This window comes from Misgurnus anguillicaudatus, chromosome 3 (genome assembly GCF_027580225.2).
Source record: "Misgurnus anguillicaudatus chromosome 3, ASM2758022v2, whole genome shotgun sequence".
Classification (NCBI taxonomy): domain Eukaryota; kingdom Metazoa; phylum Chordata; class Actinopteri; order Cypriniformes; family Cobitidae; genus Misgurnus; species Misgurnus anguillicaudatus.
Window position 1 is genome coordinate 32,013,643 of NC_073339.2, and position 22,444 is coordinate 32,036,086.

At 35.9% G+C, this 22,444-nt stretch overlaps 1 protein-coding gene across 1 annotated transcript in view; it reads right to left on the reverse strand.

Annotated features, from left to right (window-relative positions):
* Positions 1 to 22,444, reverse strand: part of zcchc7 (zinc finger, CCHC domain containing 7) — a 77,002-nt gene that overhangs the window by 10,388 nt on the left and 44,170 nt on the right. The window contains exons 3-6 of the mRNA XM_055205491.2: positions 21,709 to 21,767; positions 21,445 to 21,570; positions 18,899 to 19,069; positions 15,229 to 15,264 (exon numbers count right to left, since the gene is read on the reverse strand). Coding sequence (XP_055061466.2) covers positions 15,229 to 15,264; positions 18,899 to 19,069; positions 21,445 to 21,570; positions 21,709 to 21,767 — 392 coding nt within the window. The remainder of the gene's footprint in view (positions 1 to 15,228; positions 15,265 to 18,898; positions 19,070 to 21,444; positions 21,571 to 21,708; positions 21,768 to 22,444) is intronic.

Consider the following 22,444-nt stretch of genomic DNA (forward strand, 5'->3'; position numbering starts at 1 on the left):
TGTCCTCTCTCACATGTTGATCAATAGATTTTTTTTAAGAAAAATCTCTCAAAAGAGACCACTGCAGAACTTGTTTGACTGTTAGATCTGGTGTTGTGGGACAGATCAAATGCTTAAGTTTAACAGATTTATTTTCTTATTAATTTATTTTTTAATTTAATATTTTTTTCTAAAACTACCTCAGTGATTGTCACTCACTATTTCACATTTTGGCACAAATACTGAAAGACTTTGATGTTGCCATCATAAGCTTGGTTTTGTGTGACATTTTGATGTACACGGCATGTGTATTTTTATTAGTTTGTTGTTGAAAATGTTCCAATAGACCATTTGCGTGTTTGCAAACAGAGATGACGGTTTTTGTTGGCGGAGCCCAACTGGTGGCAGAAAGTGTCAGCTTTGCAGTAGCGGTGTGAAGTGTTTTAGCGTTAAACTGTTGATTTTTTGGATCAGGTGTTCTGTCGAAGTCTGTTTCTCTTTAGTGTAATGTTACTCATAGCATTTCTATCACGTTACGTTTATTTTTTGGATAAATTAAAAGATTTAATGACTTGGCTACTGATATGTGCATGTATGTAATGTATATGTATTGTTCTTAATTGGTAAATTAAAAAAATATTTTTACAGTATGAATCGCTAAAGTACATATAAAAGTAATACTATCATGTATTCTATATAATACCATTTATTAAATATTTCATAATTTTCCTGTTTTATATATATATATATTATAAAATATAAGTTAAAAAGAAATATTATAAAACGGCCAGTTCTGGTTCTTCATTCTGATTGGTTGAAACGCGTTCTCAGCTGTGATAAAACTCACCAGTAAACCCACGGCTCAAACCGTATTACATAGCTTGTATCACTGCGCCACTGTTGTTGTGTACTGTAGAAAATAACTGTCAAAATGTCGGATTTTGTTGTCAATTTTGATTTATTGGGTGGGCTAATTATATTATATTGTATTAATTATAATCCTCAACAATTGAACAATTAATGGCGATATCCAGATAAGTGTCAATAAATATTGTTGAGTTTTCTTGTTGATTAATGCTTCCGTAAGGAGTAGTTGTACCGTATATTATCCACTGGGTGGCGATCTTACACAACATAAACACTGATGCTTTCACTCAACACTTTAAAACTCAAGTGTATTTTTTGATCAGCGATCTGAATCTGATCTCTAACAAAAGTCATTCACAGAAATGGAATTATCCCAACATTTTGCTCAAAATTTGAGAGGATAAAAGAACAATTGAAGGTAGGGTGAAACGTTTTTATTTTGTTGTTTGAAAGCAGAGGGTCTGTTCTTTCATTTGATATATTGTATGTTTATATATCTAAAGAAGAACATTTTTCTGGAAGGCATTAATGTTTAACTAAAGCTGGGTGGCAACTCTTTTAAAAAACGCTGGCAGGGAAAGTGTTAAGCATGCTTCCAAGCATATTTGATCCACACGTCAACAGTTGCACGGTATAAATGTTAATGTATAAATTAGATGAACGTTAATTTATGAAAATAAACACCACAGTCTTAATGAATCATATTTTCATTGTGTCTTTGCTCCGTCTGTTTTGCTTGGGAACCGCTCTGTTGCAGACACACTTGAGTCTGAGGAACTACTTTGTTTGGCGGAGGACTAATATCTGTACTAATATAATTACAACTTATTTGCTGTGTTTTATTATATGAAATCCTGCTATACATAATTTGAAGCAACCGTTTTATAAACGCAATAAGCCCCGCGAAGCAGTGGGTTACCAGTGCATTTTATAACGGCTAAGGGGGGCTTCGCGTCGTGCCTAACAACGCCCCTTAGCCGTTATAAAATGCACTGGTAACCCACTGCTTCTTGGGGCTTATTGCTTTAATACAAAACTGAAAAATTATGAAATATTTAATAAACTTTGATATTATTGCTTTTTTAGTATAACCCATTAAAATCTTTAATCTTTCTAAATACATTATAAACATAACATGATGAAAACGCTATAAGAGACACATAGAGGGAACAGACTTCGACAGAACACCGGACATACTCTAATTATTTTCTGTTCTAATTATTAAAAGATTTCCAGAGTTTCATCGCTCCAGTCTGTCCATTTAAGGGCTTATTGCAATCATAAACACCTACATTTGTCTTCGACGATAGCATTTTATAAAAATGAAGGCCATACTTTTTTGGCATTCCTATTTTGACACTCAACAGCACAACAAGACATTTTCTAGTGAGTTATCTTGCTCGTTTCACTTGTGTGTAATTAATTTCCACTGTTTTTCTGCCACCACACTGCGCGCGCAGCTTGCAGTGACAAAACTGTGACGTCTACTCACAAAAGGTCTAATGGGAGAGAGATTTCAAAGAAATTAATTAAATGTTCATGTCATATATTTTTATTGCATTTGTAAGTGAAAATTTAACTGCTTTACTAAGGCATGTAATATAAAAATATCAATAAATTAATCGAATTGTAATCATGTCGAAGAAGTGTTTGAGGTATCTGAAAAAAAACCTGCATCGCTGGCAGAGAAAATCGATATTGTATCGCATCGCTAGGGCTGTGTTGAAAAAAAAAAATCGATTCACCGATTCGGAATCGATTCTCATGTACATTGTTAAAGATCAATCCTAACTCAGAGGATCGATTTAATAATTAATAACTTAATTGCCGCGTCATTGAATTCACGCATGCGCACGAGGTGGAAGGACATTAAAACAACAAACATGGCGGTCAGTAACGTTAAGCAAGCGGTTGTTTTGAAAACTCCAGAAACACTCAAAGCTGCGATCTACATGTAAAATAATCCACTCATAACAAATGAACGAGTTATTTGTGTTATTTTTATAATAAGCGCCAGTGAATCCACCGCGGGTCTCCAGCGAAACTCTCTCTCTCTCTCCCTCTGACCTCTGTGCCCATGCAGCTGGTCTCTCACGGGCAGAGGTTTCTTGAGGCGCGCACCAATGCGTCGCCAAATAAAGAGTTCTTCTCGCACATAATGCTAATAGTTGTAAAGTTTTCTGAACTTTAAGCAAGCTAAGACAAAACTCTTGTTTATATCAGTGACACGTGCGCTGCTGGAGCGATGTAGTTTGACGCCTAATTCGTTTATAGTACAAACATCTTTGGTCTGAAAGACGAGTAGAGACGCAAATGTTAATGCTTAATAGAAAGTAAAGAGCGTCAAGACCTTAAAACAGACTTCATCACATCATAGCACCCGTCATAATATCTATATCTAAAGCTCCGTCTCTCATATACAGATATTTATCCTGTCTGTAGGTTTGTGCATATATTTATACCTGTTCGTTTTACATATTGCATATTTTTAATTTAGTGTATGAATAAATACAAAATACAATGCATACTTATCTTCAATAGCCTACAAAACAAATAACTCATTTTAAAACAAGATTCGATCTTTCAAGACTTAAAGGCGCTCTAAGCGAATCTGTGAGACGTCACTTTTTGTTGATGTTTGAACTGTTTTCAAACAAATGGAGCGTAGCTAACTCCTCCCCCTCCACCTTCCTTCCGTGCTTTCTTGAACGCGCCCAACCCCCACCCCCAAATCCTTCTTGTCGTTTATTGGCTGGAACAATTTGTTATGTTTTATGGTGCTAGGTTTGGCCACTGTGTGTTTATTGCGGTTTGTGGATCCTGGGCTGTCTACAGAGATCACGTTTTTTTACAGTTTGATCAGGTTTGATCAGCGGACAGGCAGCAAGCAGATAGTGAGGAGACGTTTGCTGTATGTAACAAAAAATGTTTTATGGTCTAAAACGCGTAAATTCGCTTAGAGCACCTTTAATCTTTTGCACCCCTATCTGGCACCATTTCGGGCTTTTTTCAAAAACACTTATCTAAATCTCAAAGATCGGATCAGATCGGATCGAATCGAATAATGATAATTGATTCAAGATCTTGAGAATTGGAATCGAATCGATTCTTGAAATTTGAATCGAAACCCAGCCCTACGCATCGCTTTGACTTTAAAATGAATTGCTCCTCCATTTCATACAATATGTTTGATTTAAAGTTTTTCCAAATCCAAAAAAAATTCATTTACAATTTTCAATAAATGACTTTTGGACCTTATGATAATAAAGGTTCTAATTGTGGTATAAAGAGAATATGAATTTTACTGAAGACTGTTAAGCAACATTAAAGTTATTATGTTTATGCATTTCTGAGAATTTTCGCATTGCTTAAAAATAACTACAATAATAGTGCAACAAGGATATTTCGTGTATTTTCATTTTATACTAAGTGTTGTTTGGCTGTCACCTTCTTTTCAGATCATTAATTCTCAAATCCTCTGGTAAACACTGCGAGTGTAATGAAGGTCACAGACACAGAGGTGCACCTCTAATTGAACTAATGGTTTTGTGTTTCGAGTCATTCAGATTCACGTGTGACTGACAGTGGTGATGTCAGTGTAAATGTATATCTTTTCCAGCAGTTTAACCCTTTCAGGGTAATTTTTGCAAACCGGTTGCAAATATGATAGGTGACCGTTATCACATGGACAGAAAAATTAGCCAATCACAGTGCAATCTTGTTGGCACTACCTCCTCTCATATGACTTTCACAGTATTATATGAAACATTGGCTAAACTTGTATTTCATTAAAAACAATTTTTACTGTTTGGTGTTTTCTAATAAATAATTAATTTAATAATAAATAATTTTGGAGATGGCTCTTTTGCCTCTTTGGAAAGATCACGTACAAGCAAATAAAACTCACATACACACACGCATGCACGGATGTCCTGGCAACAGTATTTTGCACCTTGGCTACAGATGGACACAGCCTTAATCCTTAAACCCACATCAAATGCAAACTGTTTCCAGTGCAATCACAATTCAAACATGCACACACAGTGTAAACAGTCTTTGTGTACTTGGTGGATTAGGGGGAGAGGTGGGAGATTTGAGGTCCATTTTGCATACGTTATAGAAAACTCTAGGGAACCCCTTCAACAAAAAAAAAAAAAAAAAATTGAGAGAGAGGGAAAAGAGAGAACAAGAGCAAAAAAAGGCCGGAAACTGGAACTTCTAAAACTGAACCCAGAAACTACAAGGATCTGCCGACTCTTAATTTCCGTTGAAAGAAATGATCTGATTCAGCAACCCTGTTACGTTTAAATGTTATGTTTATGAATGGTAAACCTGTCATGGCATGTACATGTTCACTGACATTCCTGAGGAGTGTCAGTGTGTACAGCATGTATGCACATAGGACCGACAGAAGCTAACAAATAACTTTTTTTTGTATTTTCATGCCAGTTTTGCTTTTGTATTTTAAATGCAGAGACAGGAAACTGCCAGCCTGGAGACACACTTACACGGATGTGTGGCCATACACGCACACCTTAATGCTATCGACCCTGGTCTGTCATGCAGTGCCATACACCAGTCTCTTTCTGCCTGCCCTTCAAAAGATAACCGTGAACCTTCGTCCCAACAAGCAAAGGAGTGAGAGATGGTGTGTGCAAAAGAGAGAAATTTGAGAAACAGACACCTATAAGTAGACAAGCAGTTTTCACAGAAAGATACATACATCTATTTCCTTATAGGGGACATTTCAAAAGACTCTTTGGTGTCCCCAGAGTACGTATGTGAAGTTTTAGTTTAAAATACCCCACAGATAATTTATTATAGCATGTTAAAATTGCCACTTTGTAGGTCTGAGCAAAAAATTACTGTTAAAAGCAAATTAGCTGAACTCTGCGCTAAATGGCAGTGCTGTGGTTGGATCGTGCAAATTGAGGTGCGGAATTATCCCCTTCTGACATCACAAGGGGAGCCAAATTTCAATGACCAATTTTTTCACATGCTTGCAGGGAATGGTTTACCAAAACTAGTTATTGTGTTGGTTGGTCAATTATAGCACTCAAACATGAAAAAAGTCAGATTTTCATGATATGTCCCCTTTAAAGCGTCATATCATGAAAAAACATTTGCCCTAGATCTATCAAGACCATTTAGCTTTGATGTTGTATGGAAACATATAGTATCTCTCTACACTTAAACTTTTCATGGTCTAAGTTGGCATGTAAAAACCCATGTGTAGACCCTCAATCACTCTAAAAATGGCTGGGTTATTTTTGACACTTAATGGGTAAATATTGGACAGAACACATGCTGGGTTGGGTTGTTATGCAACCATGGATTACAAAATATCAACAGTTGGGTTAAAACAACCCAGCATTGGTTCAATTTTAACCCAACAGAGTGTTCTGTCCAATATTTACCCATTATGGGTAAAAAATAATCCAGCCATTTTTAGAGTAAACTGGTAGAGCAAATGCTAACAGTTACAAGCTCATAGGTTTGATTCCCAGGAATATGTGAACTGATAACATGTATAAAAATGCAATAAAAGTCACTTGGGATAAAAGCATCTGCAAATCCATAAATGCTTAAAATCTGACTTAGGCCATTTCTGATACCCCTAAAGTCCAAATATGCAAAAGGTAACAAAAGATATACAAGTTATGTACACATTTTTGTCATGAGACAGATAATGTATCATTTCGAGATTGTTCCCCCAGGTGGCGCAATGAAACCACACAGCAATCCTAAGTTTTAAGAAGGTCCTTTCACACCTGATAGTCTGGTTTACAATGATACAAGGCAAATTCAAACTAAAATCTGTAAAAAAAAAAATTTTTTTTTAAATAGGCTGGCTATTCCTGTTGTTGCAGTTCATTTATAATTCATACCGCTGTTTCAAATTTCTTCCCATTAAGCCACTAAAGCAAAAACAAGAGGAGCAAACGTCCTGTTAAGTTTTAGTAATAGGTTTCAGACTTGATCACGTTAGGTTGCAAGTGATACAATAACCTGCACTGCACAAGGACAAAAATGTTGGAAATGGAAAACCAGGAAACTTGTTTTTAACTCTTTCCCCGCCAGCATTTTTCATGATTTTCACAAAAGTTTAATGCCTTCCAGAAAATGGTCCTTTTTAAATATATAAACATACAATATATGAATTAAAAGAACAGACGCTCTGCTTTCAAACAAAAAAATCTGTTTCGTCCTACCTTCATGTGTTCTGTTTTTATCACCTCCCTGTAGGTTTCATCAAAAACAAAAAATTTTGAGCAAAAAGCTGAGATAATTCCATTTTTGTGAAGGACTTTTGATAGAGATCCGATGCAGAGCAATCTTTAAAACATACACGGACATACAGCTGTTTGCCCTAGGGCAATACTTCCGGATTTTATAAGTTGCGGACCTGGTGGATAATTGCGGTATTGCAGATTGACGAGATAACTCGTCAATGGCGGGGAAAGAGTTAATGCCAAATGCAAATTTAAATACATCTGGCAATAAATAAAGAGTTTGGTTCCAAAACGCAATAAATCCATTTTGAAAAATTTTGGTAAAAACGTGTTTTCTATACCAAGAAAGTGACGAGATGAAAACAACTATTTTCTGTTACAAACTTTCACACAGCATCTTTAGGTTATAAAAACATAAAAAATTCAAATCCATAAGTTGATTTTCAAAGATTTATTATAAAAACGGATTATTTTTTCCACAAAATGCAATAAATCCATGACAAGTTTTTATTCAAAATGCTATAAATCTATTGAATCAATAGCTTATATAAATGTGCATTCATCTTTGCCATGTTATATTCATTTAGTTGACTAGTTGTACACACTAATTAAAAATATAAACATTAATGTTATTAATCAAAACACTTACTTTGTCATATTAAGAACCCTGTCATTGCGGTTACTTGACGTCTTCGCTTAACGTCTTTCACAGCGATCGACTGTAAAATGTTTTTGGTCCTGCTCGATTTTCGTTGACTTTGAGTAAAATTATGTAAAGTTTTTCATAAGATCCTCTGGGGTCAATGTGTTAGCATGAGAAGCTTGATGCTGTCGGGAGAACAAGCACCCGTCTCCCGAGTGCCTTTCAGGGAAATTGTTAGATGCTGATGGCTTACGTTTCTTTCCCATCACAGAAAACCATCACAGGTTTAGCGATGCAATTAAAGTATTATTTTGTTTTGTTTGTTGATCACGTAGTACAAAGTAGATGAGGAAAACCAGGACTCCGTGTACTACGCGCGTCCGCCATTGCTTGTTTACATTGCGTGAACGGTGGGCTGTAATATCAGAAATGGAGTTATTGCGTTCTGTAAAAAAGTGGGAGTGGCGTTTGTCGCATTTTGGGAAAAAAGGGAGAAAAGATGACAGAATAACACGGCGGATATTGGATTTTGCGTAAAATTAAGAATTTACTTTTAACTACTGACCTGATATAATACTGATTTTGGCAGTAACTCATTTTTTTCAAAAATGGCGTTTATTGCGTTTTGGAACCAAACTCTTCAAATATTTATGGAATATAAATACGCACTTTTCAATATTTTAAACATAAATAAATAACATTCAACTGATTAAAAGCTTTATAAACAACACAAACTCCAAATATCCTATTTTTATTTTTAGACATTAAAACTCACAAAACTCAATTCATTCGAACATCTCTTTCAGACTATCCATCATGTCTTATACTGAGTGGACTGTCAGTTTTGCACAGGATTTACAGACTCTTATGAAGCTCAGCAGACATAAATCAGCTTGAGGAGAACAGAATTTATCCCAGCATTACACTTTGACATTTTCACTGAGCTGTTCCTATGGGAATTAAATCAATACACACAACATAAACTGTGTCTGATACTCTCTTTCATGGACATATCTCCTCTTCACTTATTTCAGCATAAATAAGTGAAGAGGAGATATGTCCATGAAATAAGTGAGGGGGGGGGGGGGGGGGTTGGGGGTTAAAGCTATTTCATGCATTCTGACTTAACACTATTGAAGAGTTAGATTTCTCATGTTAAACATAGGCAAATGTTCAAAAAAGCATTTCTGTGCCGAATTCACTTTGCCAGGGTTTGTACAAGTTTCTGACTTTTTTTTACCAACATGAAAAATTCATACGTTTTTGTGCAGGAAGTACAGTGGAAGTCCTTATTTTAACCGGAATAGCGCACGCACACACCAACAAGGGCGAAAACGAAATCAACGTCACCAAAGAAGTGTGTTTTTGTTTGTGGGAGAAATTTAAGCTTGTTCAGCTTCCCAAAGAACCCAGCATTTATGGAAACAATGGATATAGTTTGTTTATCCGGGGTAGCAGCGGAGTTGCGCGTGTGTTTTGGTTTAATGCTGGATTTTGATGAAATGGGGTGGTGTCCCAAACGGGTCATGACTCACAGATAGTCAGTAGAAATGCATCAAATGTTTATGTTTTGCTGGCAGTCGGCACGTAAGTGCATATAATGTAAACGACACAAACACTTAGTGAATCATAAGTTATCCAGAAATAGTGAGATAATGTTTTGTGTGTGTTGCTTGCTTGTGACTCGCCTCGCCCACGGTACACCTCAAGGGGGTCGGGTTTATTCGGAAAAAATCGGTAAAGCTGATCTGGCTTTTATATATCTTGTAAAACTAAAGATTCTTTGGATAAACTAAGGATGTAATGCAACTCTATAGGTACTCAAGATTAACATGAGAGAAGCAGAAACAGCGTGTGTTATGTGAGCTTTAACAAGTGCCCAGCATACACAGAATGCAAGTAAGCTGTAATCTAAGCAAATTGTGGCTACTATTTAAAAAAATAGCAAATTTGTTTGAAATTGTGTTATTTGAAACAATGTCTGTACTGTATTGACTGTATTGCTTTAAAATGTTAAATTACATTTGTACAAATGCGTATAGGTCCAAACAGGTTGCCAGATTTATATATATACACATTACTTTATATTTGTTATAATTGTATACAAAAACAATAAGATATATTACTTTCTCTTGAACATTTTCCCTCTGATAACACTACTGAAAGATGGCATTATGCGAAACAATTTCAGCCAATCAGGTCTTTTGGTCATCAAATGCACCATCCGAAAAGGATTTTCAGCGTTGTAGTATCTCTTAATTGTCAGTAGATGGTGCTGTATGTCTACCACACCAACATGCATAGATCGGCAGTCTACAAGTAACATTTCTGCTTCCCATGTACAAAATTTTACAAACTGAATCCAGATTTCCTGATGTCATAATGAATTATAAAACTACAAACATTTTTTTTTGACGAATAAGGCAAATAAAAAAAAATAATATTTCCAGTAATCTTTATCATCAGACACTTGGACCACTTATCCTTCATGCTGTAGTTAGAAATAACAAATAACAGTAAAAAATATTAGCATTAAATATAAAAATAAACTCTTGTTTGACGTATTTTCAATAATTTGCCATTGTAGTAATTTTCTCCTCTGAATGAAAAGCTTGCATTACGAGTTGATCACTTTGAACCCATAAAATGTTCGTTCCTTATACATTTCACTTATGCTAGTCAATTAAATTGAATAGCATTACTGTGTAACGGATTACTAGGCTGATCAGTTGGAGGAGAGGAGGGATTTTAAAAAGTAGTTTAAAAATGGTAATGGCTCACCAATATCCTCTTAAAATGCTTTGAATCTGCATTCCCTCCAGGCGTGTAATATCTGAACCAAAACATAAAAGCTCTGTAGCGTTCAGCTAACTAACCGCTACAAAAACATAGGGTTTGTATCTGTCCAGACTGTGTACAAAACATCTTCAAATCTGTATTTTCTAAATAAAAGACACTTTTTGATGCAATTTATTACATGCTTTGACCATGCATGATTTTTGAAATGATTTTATGAAATTTGGCCCAAATGTCTTTCAGTCCCAAAACACACTTATCTGATCGTATCTTATCTCCAGTTGCCCTCTTTGCTATACTATACGACACATTTGCTTTGTAAAACTTTCACTTTTTGCAAGGCTTATGAGAACATTCACACTTCTTTCTCTCTATGTCTCCTCTGGGCTTTGTGGCAAACTCAGAGTTGAGTGGTTGTTTGTTAGTGAAGACAGGTGCAGACCTTACACACACACACACACACACACACACACACACACACACACACACACACACACACACACACACACACACACACACACACACAATAGACAGACCCAGTAGAAAGAGACTGGTCTGACAGAATGCCTTTTCACACCTGACTGGGCCTAGCATAGGGCGACAGGCCAGAGCTCCAAAAGCACACACACTCACACGCACACACACACACACACACGCGGTATATCTGTACTGTATTTAACTTTGAGCCCTCCAGACTCCAGGATAGTTTAAAGGCCTTAAAGACCGTCTGTTGAGGGTGACTCAATTTAAGTACCTACACTACAAACAGAACCAGGGCAGGACCCAGAGGATGAGGTGTAAATACACTAGCAGATGGACTCAGCCCAGCAGAACCAAATGGGTCTGTACAAAACAATCACGCAGTAGTTTACACTTTTAAAAACCCCACAGAATTAAACATCAAGAGTTCACAAATGTCAACAACAGAGACACAAGATGGAGGAAACCAAACCATTGCTACATTGAAAGTTTAACAATTAATAATAATATCCAGCAAAACAACGTACATTTTTCAGAGGTTTTCAATGATCACAGGACAAAATTGTCTCAATTTTTTATGAGGAAAAATGTAAAGATTAAAAAAAAAAAGGGTATTATGTACTTTATTTATACTTAAATTTATACATTACTTTCACTGCTTGTAAATAGTGTATTATGCTTATTGTTGGCTATTAAGACAAAATGTTGAATGCTCTTTGAATGAAAGCATCTGCTTATGTATAAAATGTTAGCATCTATTATATTCATTTAAAAAATGTCTATACATTTTTGGTTTGTGGTTTTAATTATTGTCTAATATTTCCTGATATCTCCATTAGCTTTACAGTTGTATTATGATGGTCACTACTATATATTCAGAATAAATTAATATCAGTTCTCCTACAAACAACATATAAAGCTTTCAGAATTTATATTTTGCATTTAAAAAAAATCAGATCAACTTTATTTTGCTAGAAACAATAGTTAATCTGGTAAAACCAAGGAGGGACAGTGACAGTTTTTTGCTTGCACTCTAATCAGTTTACATTCAATAAACACGTTTTTATTTGATAAAATAATAACGCTGATAAACACTGAGAGCAAAAATATTTTTGTAACTACTTTTACACCTCCACATCGCTCTTTTAGCAGCCCAAGAGAGGCGCATCTTTTTTATAACGCGTTTCATCCTCTCTCTCCTCACTCCGCTAGGCTAGCGCTAACGATCTGGCCTTTTCATTAGGCAGGCTAGCTAATTAGACTGTGTGTGCGTGTGACGGGTCGAGTGACTGCTCGGCGCAGCGCGATGCTGGCAGGCCATTTCATGCTTTATCACGTCTTTTAATTGACAAACAACCTGCTCTTTTCTCTTAGGCTGAGATCTATATTCCACAAGACTGCGCGAGTGTGTGTGTATGTTGTGCGCGCGTGCAGATGTTCTCGCGCGCCCCTTGACGTTTAGCCTCGCGTGTGACTGTCACATGCCTTCTCACCCTGCTAGATCTTTGGGGAGAAATTGCTCACCGAGTTTGCCAATTAACCACTTTCAGATTGTTCGGTGACAAAACACACACACACAAATACTTTGAAACTCGAGACAATTTACATACAAACAAATCGCTTTTTTAGGACAATGTCCCGGAGACTTTTAAAACTAAGTGTAGTCAATTTCTTCATAAAATGAGGCTATAGTTACCAGAGCAGCTCGAAAACTTATCTCTTGTTGTCTCAGACACAAGCTGGCAGGAGTCCATCAATTATACATTTTCACACAAAGGCAAAACCAGTGGGATGCTGCTAGTCTTTTCTCTGCATGTCACAATTGTGGCTAATAATGCTCATGATGAATGTGTGAGTAACGTGTGAGCGCACAAAGATGAACATTATACACGAAATAAATAAAAACCGTTACATATAACTGTAATACACACACGAAAAAGGGTTCTCCGCGGTGATGCCATGCCGCGTTTGATTCACAAATAACCTTTCAGTCAGGGGTTCTTAAAAGAACCATTTCTCTAACATTACTGTAGTCTGCAGAACCTTTAACCATAACAAATAACTTTGTGTGCAACCTTAATGTCAGAGTTTCTTCATGAAACCACACAGCCAGACAAAAAAACCTTTAACTTTTTCGCCACAAGCGATTTTTAAAAATGTTGCCAGCCAGCACCAGCGTTTTTCAAGATTTTCACAAAAGTTTAATGCTTTCCAGAAAATGTTCTTTTTTGAATATATAAACACACAATATATCAAATGAAAGAACAGACCCTCTGCTTTAAAAAAATAATTAATCCTACCTTCATTAGTTATCTTTTATCACCTCTCAAATATGGGTAGGTTTCTTCAAAAACACAAAATTTTGAACAAAAAGTTGAGATAATTACATTTTTGTGAAGGACTTTTGTTAGAGATCAGATTCAGAGTGATCCTCAAAACATAAATGGACATGCAGCTGCTTGCCCTAGGGCAGGGGTGGGCATCGAGGGCCACAGTCCTGCAGAGTTTAGCTTCAACCTTAAGCGAATACACCTGAATGTAATTTCCAAAGAGTCCTGAAGACTTCAATTAGATTTTTCAGCTGTGTTTGATTAGGGATGGAGCTAAACTCTGCAGGACTGTGGCCCTCAGGACCAGGAATTGCCCACCCCTGCCCTGGGGCGATACTTCCAGGTTTTATAAGTTGCGGAAACCTGGTGGATAATAGCGGTATTGCGGAAAGACGGAAATATTCGTAATTGGCAGGGAAGCGTTTTCTCTTAAATGACGAGATAACTCGTCAATGGCAGCGAAAGAGTTAAACGAATAGTCCATTTTCTTAAAAGAAAAATCCAGATAATTTACTCACCACCATGTCATCCAAAATGTTGATGTCTTCCTTTGTTCAGTCGAGAAGAAATTATGTTTTTTGAGGAAAACATTCCAGGATTTTTCTTATTTTAATGGACTTTAATAGACACCAACAATTAATACTTAACTCAACACTTTTTCAACGGAGTTTCAAAGAACTATAAACAATTCCTAACGAGGCATAAGGGTCTTATCTAGCAAAACGATTGTCATTTTTGACAATAAAAATAACAAATATACACTTTTAAACTACAATTTCTCGTCTAGATCCGGTCCTGAAAGCGTCAGCGTGACATCACGCAATACGTCATGACGTCAAGAGGTCACAGAGGACGAGCGCGAAACTACGCCCCAGTGTTTACAAGTGTGTTGAAAGAGGACCGTTCCGACGTTGTTGTATGTGGAATGATACTAATTAATGTCTTTGTGTCAGTTTATTGTTTAAAATGTGCGTTTTATATATGTAACACGTGACCTCCCTACGTCAAAACGCATTTATGTTAGGTCGCGCTGGACCGGATCTAGACGAGAAATTGTGGTTTAAAAGTGTATAGTTGTAATTTTTATTGTCAAAAATGACAATCGTTTTGCTAGATAAGACCCTTATGCCTCGTTTGGGATTGTTTATAGTCCTTTGAACCTCCATTGAAAAAAACTGTTAAGTGTTGAGTTAAGTATTAATTGTTGGTGTCTATTAAAGTCCATTAAAATAAAAAAAATCCTGGAATGTTTTCTTAAAAAAACATAATTTCTTCTCGACTGAACAAAGAAAGGCATCAACATTTTGGATGACATGGTTGTGAGTAAATTATCTGGATTTTTCATTAAAAAAATGGACTATTCCTTTAAGGAACCTTTGCGGGCGTGCACATCAAAGCTTTTACGCCCATGGCCGGCGCATGTTTTCAATAGTTTCCAATGGAAGCTCTGCGTTTTTCAAATAAGCCAGCAGCTAGCTTTTTTTTCGCACTGAAAGCCGGCGCTCAGCAGTTTTTCCGCGTTCAGCGCTGAGCGTCGAGAGTTGAAAGAGATTCAACTTTGGGTTGTGGAGGAGGGCTGGGACATTACCACAGCAACCAACCGGCTCACAGCTGAAGTATCAGAGCTATCAAAGCGCTCAGCTGAAAAAAGCTGGCATTCGGCGTCCTCCAGGCGTTTTCAGCCGCGTTTAAAAGTTTTGGTGTGCACGCCCCCTTAGCTTTAAAGTTTACTGATCACCCATGTTATCCTTTAGAAATACCACAACTGTTATTTTGTCCTGTCAATTGTATTTACACCTTTGCCGTATCCAACGTTTATGCTTTTGTCAGACATTTTCTTGCTTAATAGAATTTATAACTTTTTACAACAAGCGCACAGACTGACAGACAAGAAGCTTACCGTGATATGGTACTGCCTCCAGACTTCTGGGCAGTCCTGTAAAAAAAACATTTGAAATGAAACACTTAACATTATCATAATCTTAATAAATCAAGAGCGCAGAATCATAGCTCATGTGCTTGCTAGACTTTCAAAACATTAAGGTCGGTCTCTTAAAAAGTTATTGGCACATACTCAGACCAAAAATAACATGGCAGTTAAAGACAAAAAAAGTATTAGGTGATTGAGAACATCCCACTTGACCCAAAACCTTATTTACCTTTCGTTCCAATAACCTACTGTCCGTAAACAGTTAAATAAATTTAGTACAAGGATAAGGTGGAAAAACCTTATGAATGAGAAAAAGATGGGATGAGAATTAAAAGACCAGAGATGAGACAGAAGACGCTCAGACCATCTCAACAGATACTGAACGAGTGTGGTTAAGGCATCTCATTGGAAATTGAAACTGCTGACGGCACAGCAGCCAGACTCATTTACACAGTTAGCTTTTCATTTAACCCCACCTGAGAGCTGAGCAGTAAGGAAGAAAGAGGCTTTACCACCCCCTGTAGGCTTCTCTTGCTGCGTGTATTGAAGGAAACATTAAAGAACCCTTTAGGAATCTGCTTGGCTTTCCCGCACTCGCTGTGATAAGTTGTTACAGCACTAAAGCTATTAAAGCAGATCTCCATATTGCCTAATACTAAAACCGTTTGATTTTCGCTGATTTTGATCAATGCATTTTTGCTATAAATTTTTCTGTGAATGTTGAAGTGTAAAGGAAGCACGTCTTATTTGGTTCATCTTTAGTGCTGTTCTGATTAACAGGATGGTTTATTTACTATGGGTGGTTTAAAACCCAACAGAACACAAGCAATATGCCTTTGAGATTTTACATTAAACCCTTATGTTTCGGTAAATTCCTCTAGCAAATGTCTAGTGAACACTGCCACATTTTTTTCACATGCAAATGAGCTTTGTGGCAAACTGTTTGAAATCTGCCACAAACTGAATGCAAATAAATACTTTTTCCAAAGGAACATGTGTTCAGTCTATTTATTGTCTGACTGTTTATGGCCGTTTTATTACAAAGCCGAGTTGTTACAAAGCCTCAAAATTTAAAAAGTTAAAAATTAATGTTTGATTAATAAAGTAATAGAGAAAATAAAAACATTAAAATGAAAGAAAAATGAAAGAAAAAAACTAATCTTACATGGACTGAGTGAAAAAGTGAAAAGAGTCACTTGACTGGAATGTTTTAATGATTTGAAAGCTTATGCTTTTAAGTTTGAAATAAGTTTTATAGACAAAAATATAATTATGCCAGATAATAAATTTTTTGTTAATAACTAACATTTTCATTTAACTAACAACTAACAACTAACAAGTTACTTTAGCATGGAAGAAAAACCATCCTGGGTTAGAACCTCAAAAAGTAAAATGTGCATTTTTACAAATTCTAGGCAAAGGGTGATTACTCTAAAATATAAAAAATAATTTTTTAAAATTTATTTAGAATTTTTTTAATCATCATAACATAATTTCCATAGATGCATTTGGGTGATTCTCACAAAATCCAGAATTAGAAGGTGTCCAGCATCAGAATTTTTAAAAAGCCATTGAAGCCAATTTTTTTGCACATATAAGATTATGGTCTGAACTTACTATAGACGGTTTCAGCAGTAACAACAAAAACAAGCCGCTGTCGCGGTCTGCACGTAACTTCCGGTAAACTCCGCTAAGAATAAATAACAACAAAGTTCTTTATATAACAAGCAAAAAAACAACACATAGATTACCTGGTAAACAAAACATTTGTTATTTTCGACGAGGCATTTGTTCAAGAGATCAGTTTAGCAACTAGTCAGACCATTAAAAAACCGAAACCGGAAGTAAGGTTCGGATCCAGACGTGTATCATGTGCATCCGATGAAACCGTCTATAACCATAAATTTTAGAGGATTTAAAAAATATTTCCTATAGAATTATTTATTTTTTAGATTATCATTATAAAAAATTATCATTACCGCAACATGATATTACATTTAATATATGCATTTACAAACTCATGTTTCGGTAATGAGAACTAAAAAGTTGTTTAGGTACTATGACAAACAAAATTTTAACTTTTATCTGGAGAGAAAAAAATAAGAACTGCTTACCCGGTAGCCATCTTGAGTGTCACAGTCAATTATGTCCCTTCCAAAAATTTTTTTTGAAAATTTTAGTTTCTTGAGGGCTTAAACAATGATTGAAAATTGTTGCGGAGGATGAGAAAATGGGTCTTGGACACATTTCTATTCCTTATTATTGTCTCTACATTTATCAATGATCACCAAATACCACATGTTTCTTTACTGTAAATGTTTATAGTATAACATGCACTGAAGCTTTTTATTTTTTAGATTTTTATTATAAATATTTTCATGTCAAAGAACCCAAATCCAGTCATGGACACGTTGCGGTAATGAAAATTTTCCCTTAAATGTGGAAAAAACAACAAAATGGTTTGTATGATGTCATTTGAAATCATGTGCAAAATAGTACATGTAGAGATGTTTGTAACTGTATGCTTCTTATTTTGATAGCATTTACTTTTTTATCAAAATTTTTTATGACACCTCCTAAGTCTAATTTCGCGAGAATCACCCAAAGTTTTTTAGTGTACTGCTATTCAAAAATGTTGAAAAAAGTATAAATAAGTCAAGAGTACGTGATCCTAAACATTTGACAATTCGGAAGCTGCATTATGAAACAAAATTGTCAAATTGTAAATGTATTTTGACTGACTTTTAAACAGTTTATATCTCATAATATTGGAATCATTATTTCGACTTTATGCTTAACATTGACAACCTAATAATGCAACGTGTATGTAAATGTTATAATATAATAAAGTAAACTTACAACAAGCCAGACACTGAAAAGCCAACTTCTTCCAAATATTTGCTAACTCTCAGATTTCATTACCAAATCCCATGCAGGAATTATAGTTGAGCATAATTTTAGATTATAAGAATAATTAAAAATTGTGCTGTGTCGAATAATATTTTTAAGTTTACCCAAGTTTAACTCGGAAAGCTTTTATTTACTTAATTTAGATTAACAAACAATGATAATGGGCATTATGATTACACTTATTGTGACCAGAAGTTACAAAATTAACATAATCAGAAAGACTTCTTATATCATATAACAGGATGCACGGGAATATCGTGCAGACTAAATGTGTTTGTTTGTCAGCACGTTATGCATGAACGATGCCAATTTCATTTCAATTAAAACTATGCAAAAATTATAACGAAACTGTTCCCAAATCACAAGATACCAGAGAATGAGAATTCAAGAAACTTCAACCAGCTTTTGGGGTGAGGGACTTGTATACTTTGCTGACTTCAACTATTGCTTTAACAAGCTCTATCTCTCCTACTGTCTCTGAAAGTCACATTTTGACTTCCAACATTTCCACTTTCTCTCCTCCAACCCCCATTTCTGCGTCTCTCTCTGTGGGGTTGTTGTTGAGGGGTGACGAGTGGAGCGTGTGTCCCACTCACAGCCTGTGAAGCGTCTGTCTTAATGAGAGACGGAATGGCCCAGGAGATACACACACACAATGAAACACTATACAACACACAAATAACGTGTGAGTCAATGCCACACAACCCAACACACACATGGCACTACTCACATCGTTGAAGTGGCCAGTCATTCCACAGCGATGGCAGCGCTTGTGCCAGTAAGCTCTCTCCAGACAGTCATCGTAGGTGTGGCCGGGCAGCGAGCAGTTTGAACAGTGACGCTTCGGACAGGTCCGCGCCCAGTGTCCCCGAACCCCACATAATGAGCAGCACGGCAACTTCTATTTACAGACACACACACAACGTGACAGTCACAACCAGCACAAATTTGATAATTCTGTGATTTATAACAATATACGGCATTGCTTAATTCTGTGAAAGTTAGTTTAATATAACATTGTACTAGCTATATTTGCTTAGAAACATCTATTGTTGTCAAGAAAGAGGTTAGCTATTTGCATAAATTAAAATGATAATTTTGACACATTTCCAGGTTTTAAAACATAACATTTTACAGATAGTGATGGGAAGAAGTACAGAAAAACACAGCTTTTACATTTAAATGGGGAAAGCCTGCAATATATATTATATTGACCAGTGGTAACAATGTTCCTTTGGTTTTGTTCTCAACCAATGAGTAGTTGAGTAAATCATTTTAGTGTTTTACTTATAAAACAATGTCTGTTTCTCAATATGCCTTCTTTAGCGATCTTGCGTCATCGCTTTACGTCATTAACCGCCGAAGTTCAACTCCAATTCTCAAGAACGCAACTACAGAGGACGCATGAAAATACCCAGATGTGTTCTTGATATCGAGGATGCATCGAGTGCAGACTTGCGCGCTGAAATCGCTTAACGTCCCAGAAGTCATTGCGGTAAAACAATGGCGGAGGAAGGAAGTGCTACGCATCACTTTAAGTTGTAAACAAAAAGTTGTATTTAAAGTATTAAATACCCCCCCAAAAAAAACGCTAATTTGATATTTAAATGTATGTTTAAATGTATCTTATTTTAAATTATATTATTATTTCTTGACAAGGTATCTGAAACATTTTTGTATTTGCCATTATAAAATTAAAATAAAATAATGTATTTAATAATGCAAATAATTGTCACTTTATGAATGTTTGGGGAGGTCAGGTGACCAACAGGAAAATCTCACACATCTCAATTCTCAAAAGTGCATTCTGTGTTCTCACAACCTTCTGAGTTCGTTCTTCCAATGTTGCCTGTCAAGATTGATCTACACAAGAACGCAATTCCTTTCTTTGCGTTCTTGGAATTGAGAAACAGACAGTGTTACTTTACATGTATACCATGTTTTAATCCAACATGGAGAATCTTGCAAATTTCCCACAATATAAACAAATAGAATGGAGGGAAAACTATCATGGGCCTAGTAATGACTGAAGAGAGGTATGTTTATGTTTTTGATTATGTTACTATGTATCCAGGTTGAAATACATGCTGACTACAGATGACATAAATTTTATAGCTGCAGCAAATGTCCTTATTGTTTATGTTTAATATCAAACTACCCATCTCTTCATCTATGGGATAGCTTACATCTTTCTGCTGCTGATATTGTCTAAACTCCTCCCTTAAAGGATTTAAAGTCCATTTTCTTAAAAAAAATCCAGATAATTTACTCACCTCGATGTCAGCCAAAATGTTGATGTCTTTCTTTGTTCAGTCGAGAAGAAATTATGTTTTTTGAGGAAAACATTCCAGGATTTTTTTTTCATTTTAATGGACTTTAATTGACCCAACAGTTTTAATGTAATTTAAAATTGCAGTCTCAAAGGACTCTAAACGATACCAAACAAGCCATAAGAGTCTTATCTAGCGAACGATTGTCATTTTTTCAAGAAAAATAAAAAATATGCACTTTTAAAACACAACTTCTCGTCTTCCTCTGGCTGTGTGGCGAGCCGGCGCGACCTCACGTAGTACGTCATCATGTCAAGAGGTCACGGGTGACGTATGCGAAACTACGCCCCAGTGTTTACAAATGTTGAGAAAAGAATCGTTCTGATGTTGATGTATGTGGAATAATACTAATTAATGTCTTTGTGTCAGTTTATTGTTTAAAATGATCTGCAAATATGCATTTTACATATGTAACGCGTGACCTTTCAATGTCATTACACAATTACATGAGGTCGCGCTGGTGCGTCAAGCGACGGAGGAAGAAGTTGTGGTTTAAAAGTGCATATTTTTTATTTTCTTGCCAAAAATGACAATCGGTTCGCTAGATAAGACCCTTATGCCTTGTTTGGGATCATTTAGAGCCCTTTGAAGCTGCGTTGAAACTTCAATTTTAAACTGCATTAAAACTGTTATGTGTTGGGGTCCATTAAAATGAGAAAAACCTGGAATATTTTCCTCAAAAAACATAATTTCTTCTCGACTGAACAAAGAAAGACATCAACATTATGAATGACATGGGGGTAAGTAAATAATCAGATTTTTTTTAAGAAAATGTACTAATCCTTTAAAAAAATATGATTTCAGAAACACTCGAAAAGATGATATTTGTCATACAGGCAAGTCTGTTTAACTTATATTGACTAATACAAGAATATATATATATTTAGTAAAATGGGTGTTGGTCAGGTGGCTGTAATGTTGTTAGTGACAATGGATAATAAAATACCTTCGGTGTGGGGCAGTTTTTGGAGAGGTGGCCAACCTTGTTGCAGTTGTGACACGTGACAGAATTTTCATTGTAGTAACGGTTTGACAGACGCCTCGGGCCAACCCCTTTATTATAGATCTGAGCCTACACACATACACACACACACAATAGAAACAGCTCTGGACAATTAATAACTCATATAAAACATATTTAAAATACAAAATTGTAAAGTTTCACAGTATGATCTATTTATTTTTTATTGCAAGAACAGGGCTACATTACCCGTTTATCCCTTTCTGAAACAATCCAGTTCGCAACCTTCACTCCATCATTTACATGTTCTACAAAAACAAAGATAAGTACATGAGAAAAATATACAGAAGTAAACATGGAATCAGATAAACTGTGTGTAAACACTGTGTTTGTGTGTGTGTGTGTGCGCATGTGTTTGCATAGAATAAGAGTCCCACTCCCCTAATTTGACCTTTTTTAGCTCATTCTCAAGAGACATACAGACAGTTACGACAGCTATACACAGCTGCACACCAACACACACATTATTAAAATGCACCACACACACACACACACACACACACACACACACACACACAGCTAGTGATGAAAGTCCCAAGTGATGAGAAAGACACAACTCGCATCTAAGGGAACAAGTGCTGGCTAAAGTCACCAATTCAGTGTGATACTGCGATTACTGATCCTAGATCAGTGATGTACTCACTGGGTATAATGTACGTACATACTAAAAAACTCATATTTCATATTCTCACAGACACAAAGAAACAGATGTACAATCACATGTGTGGAATGGATACATTGTTACATATACGTATCAAGAAAAAAATCCCAGGCCTGCCTTAAATTTGGGCCATTCTAACAGTACATTACAAGAGGGACCAAGAATTTATCATCATCAAAAATAAAGCCTAAGTCTGTATTGTGTTTTGACCCATATACAAATTAATAACAATAGACATTAAGAGTACAAAGCACAAAAGTTCAT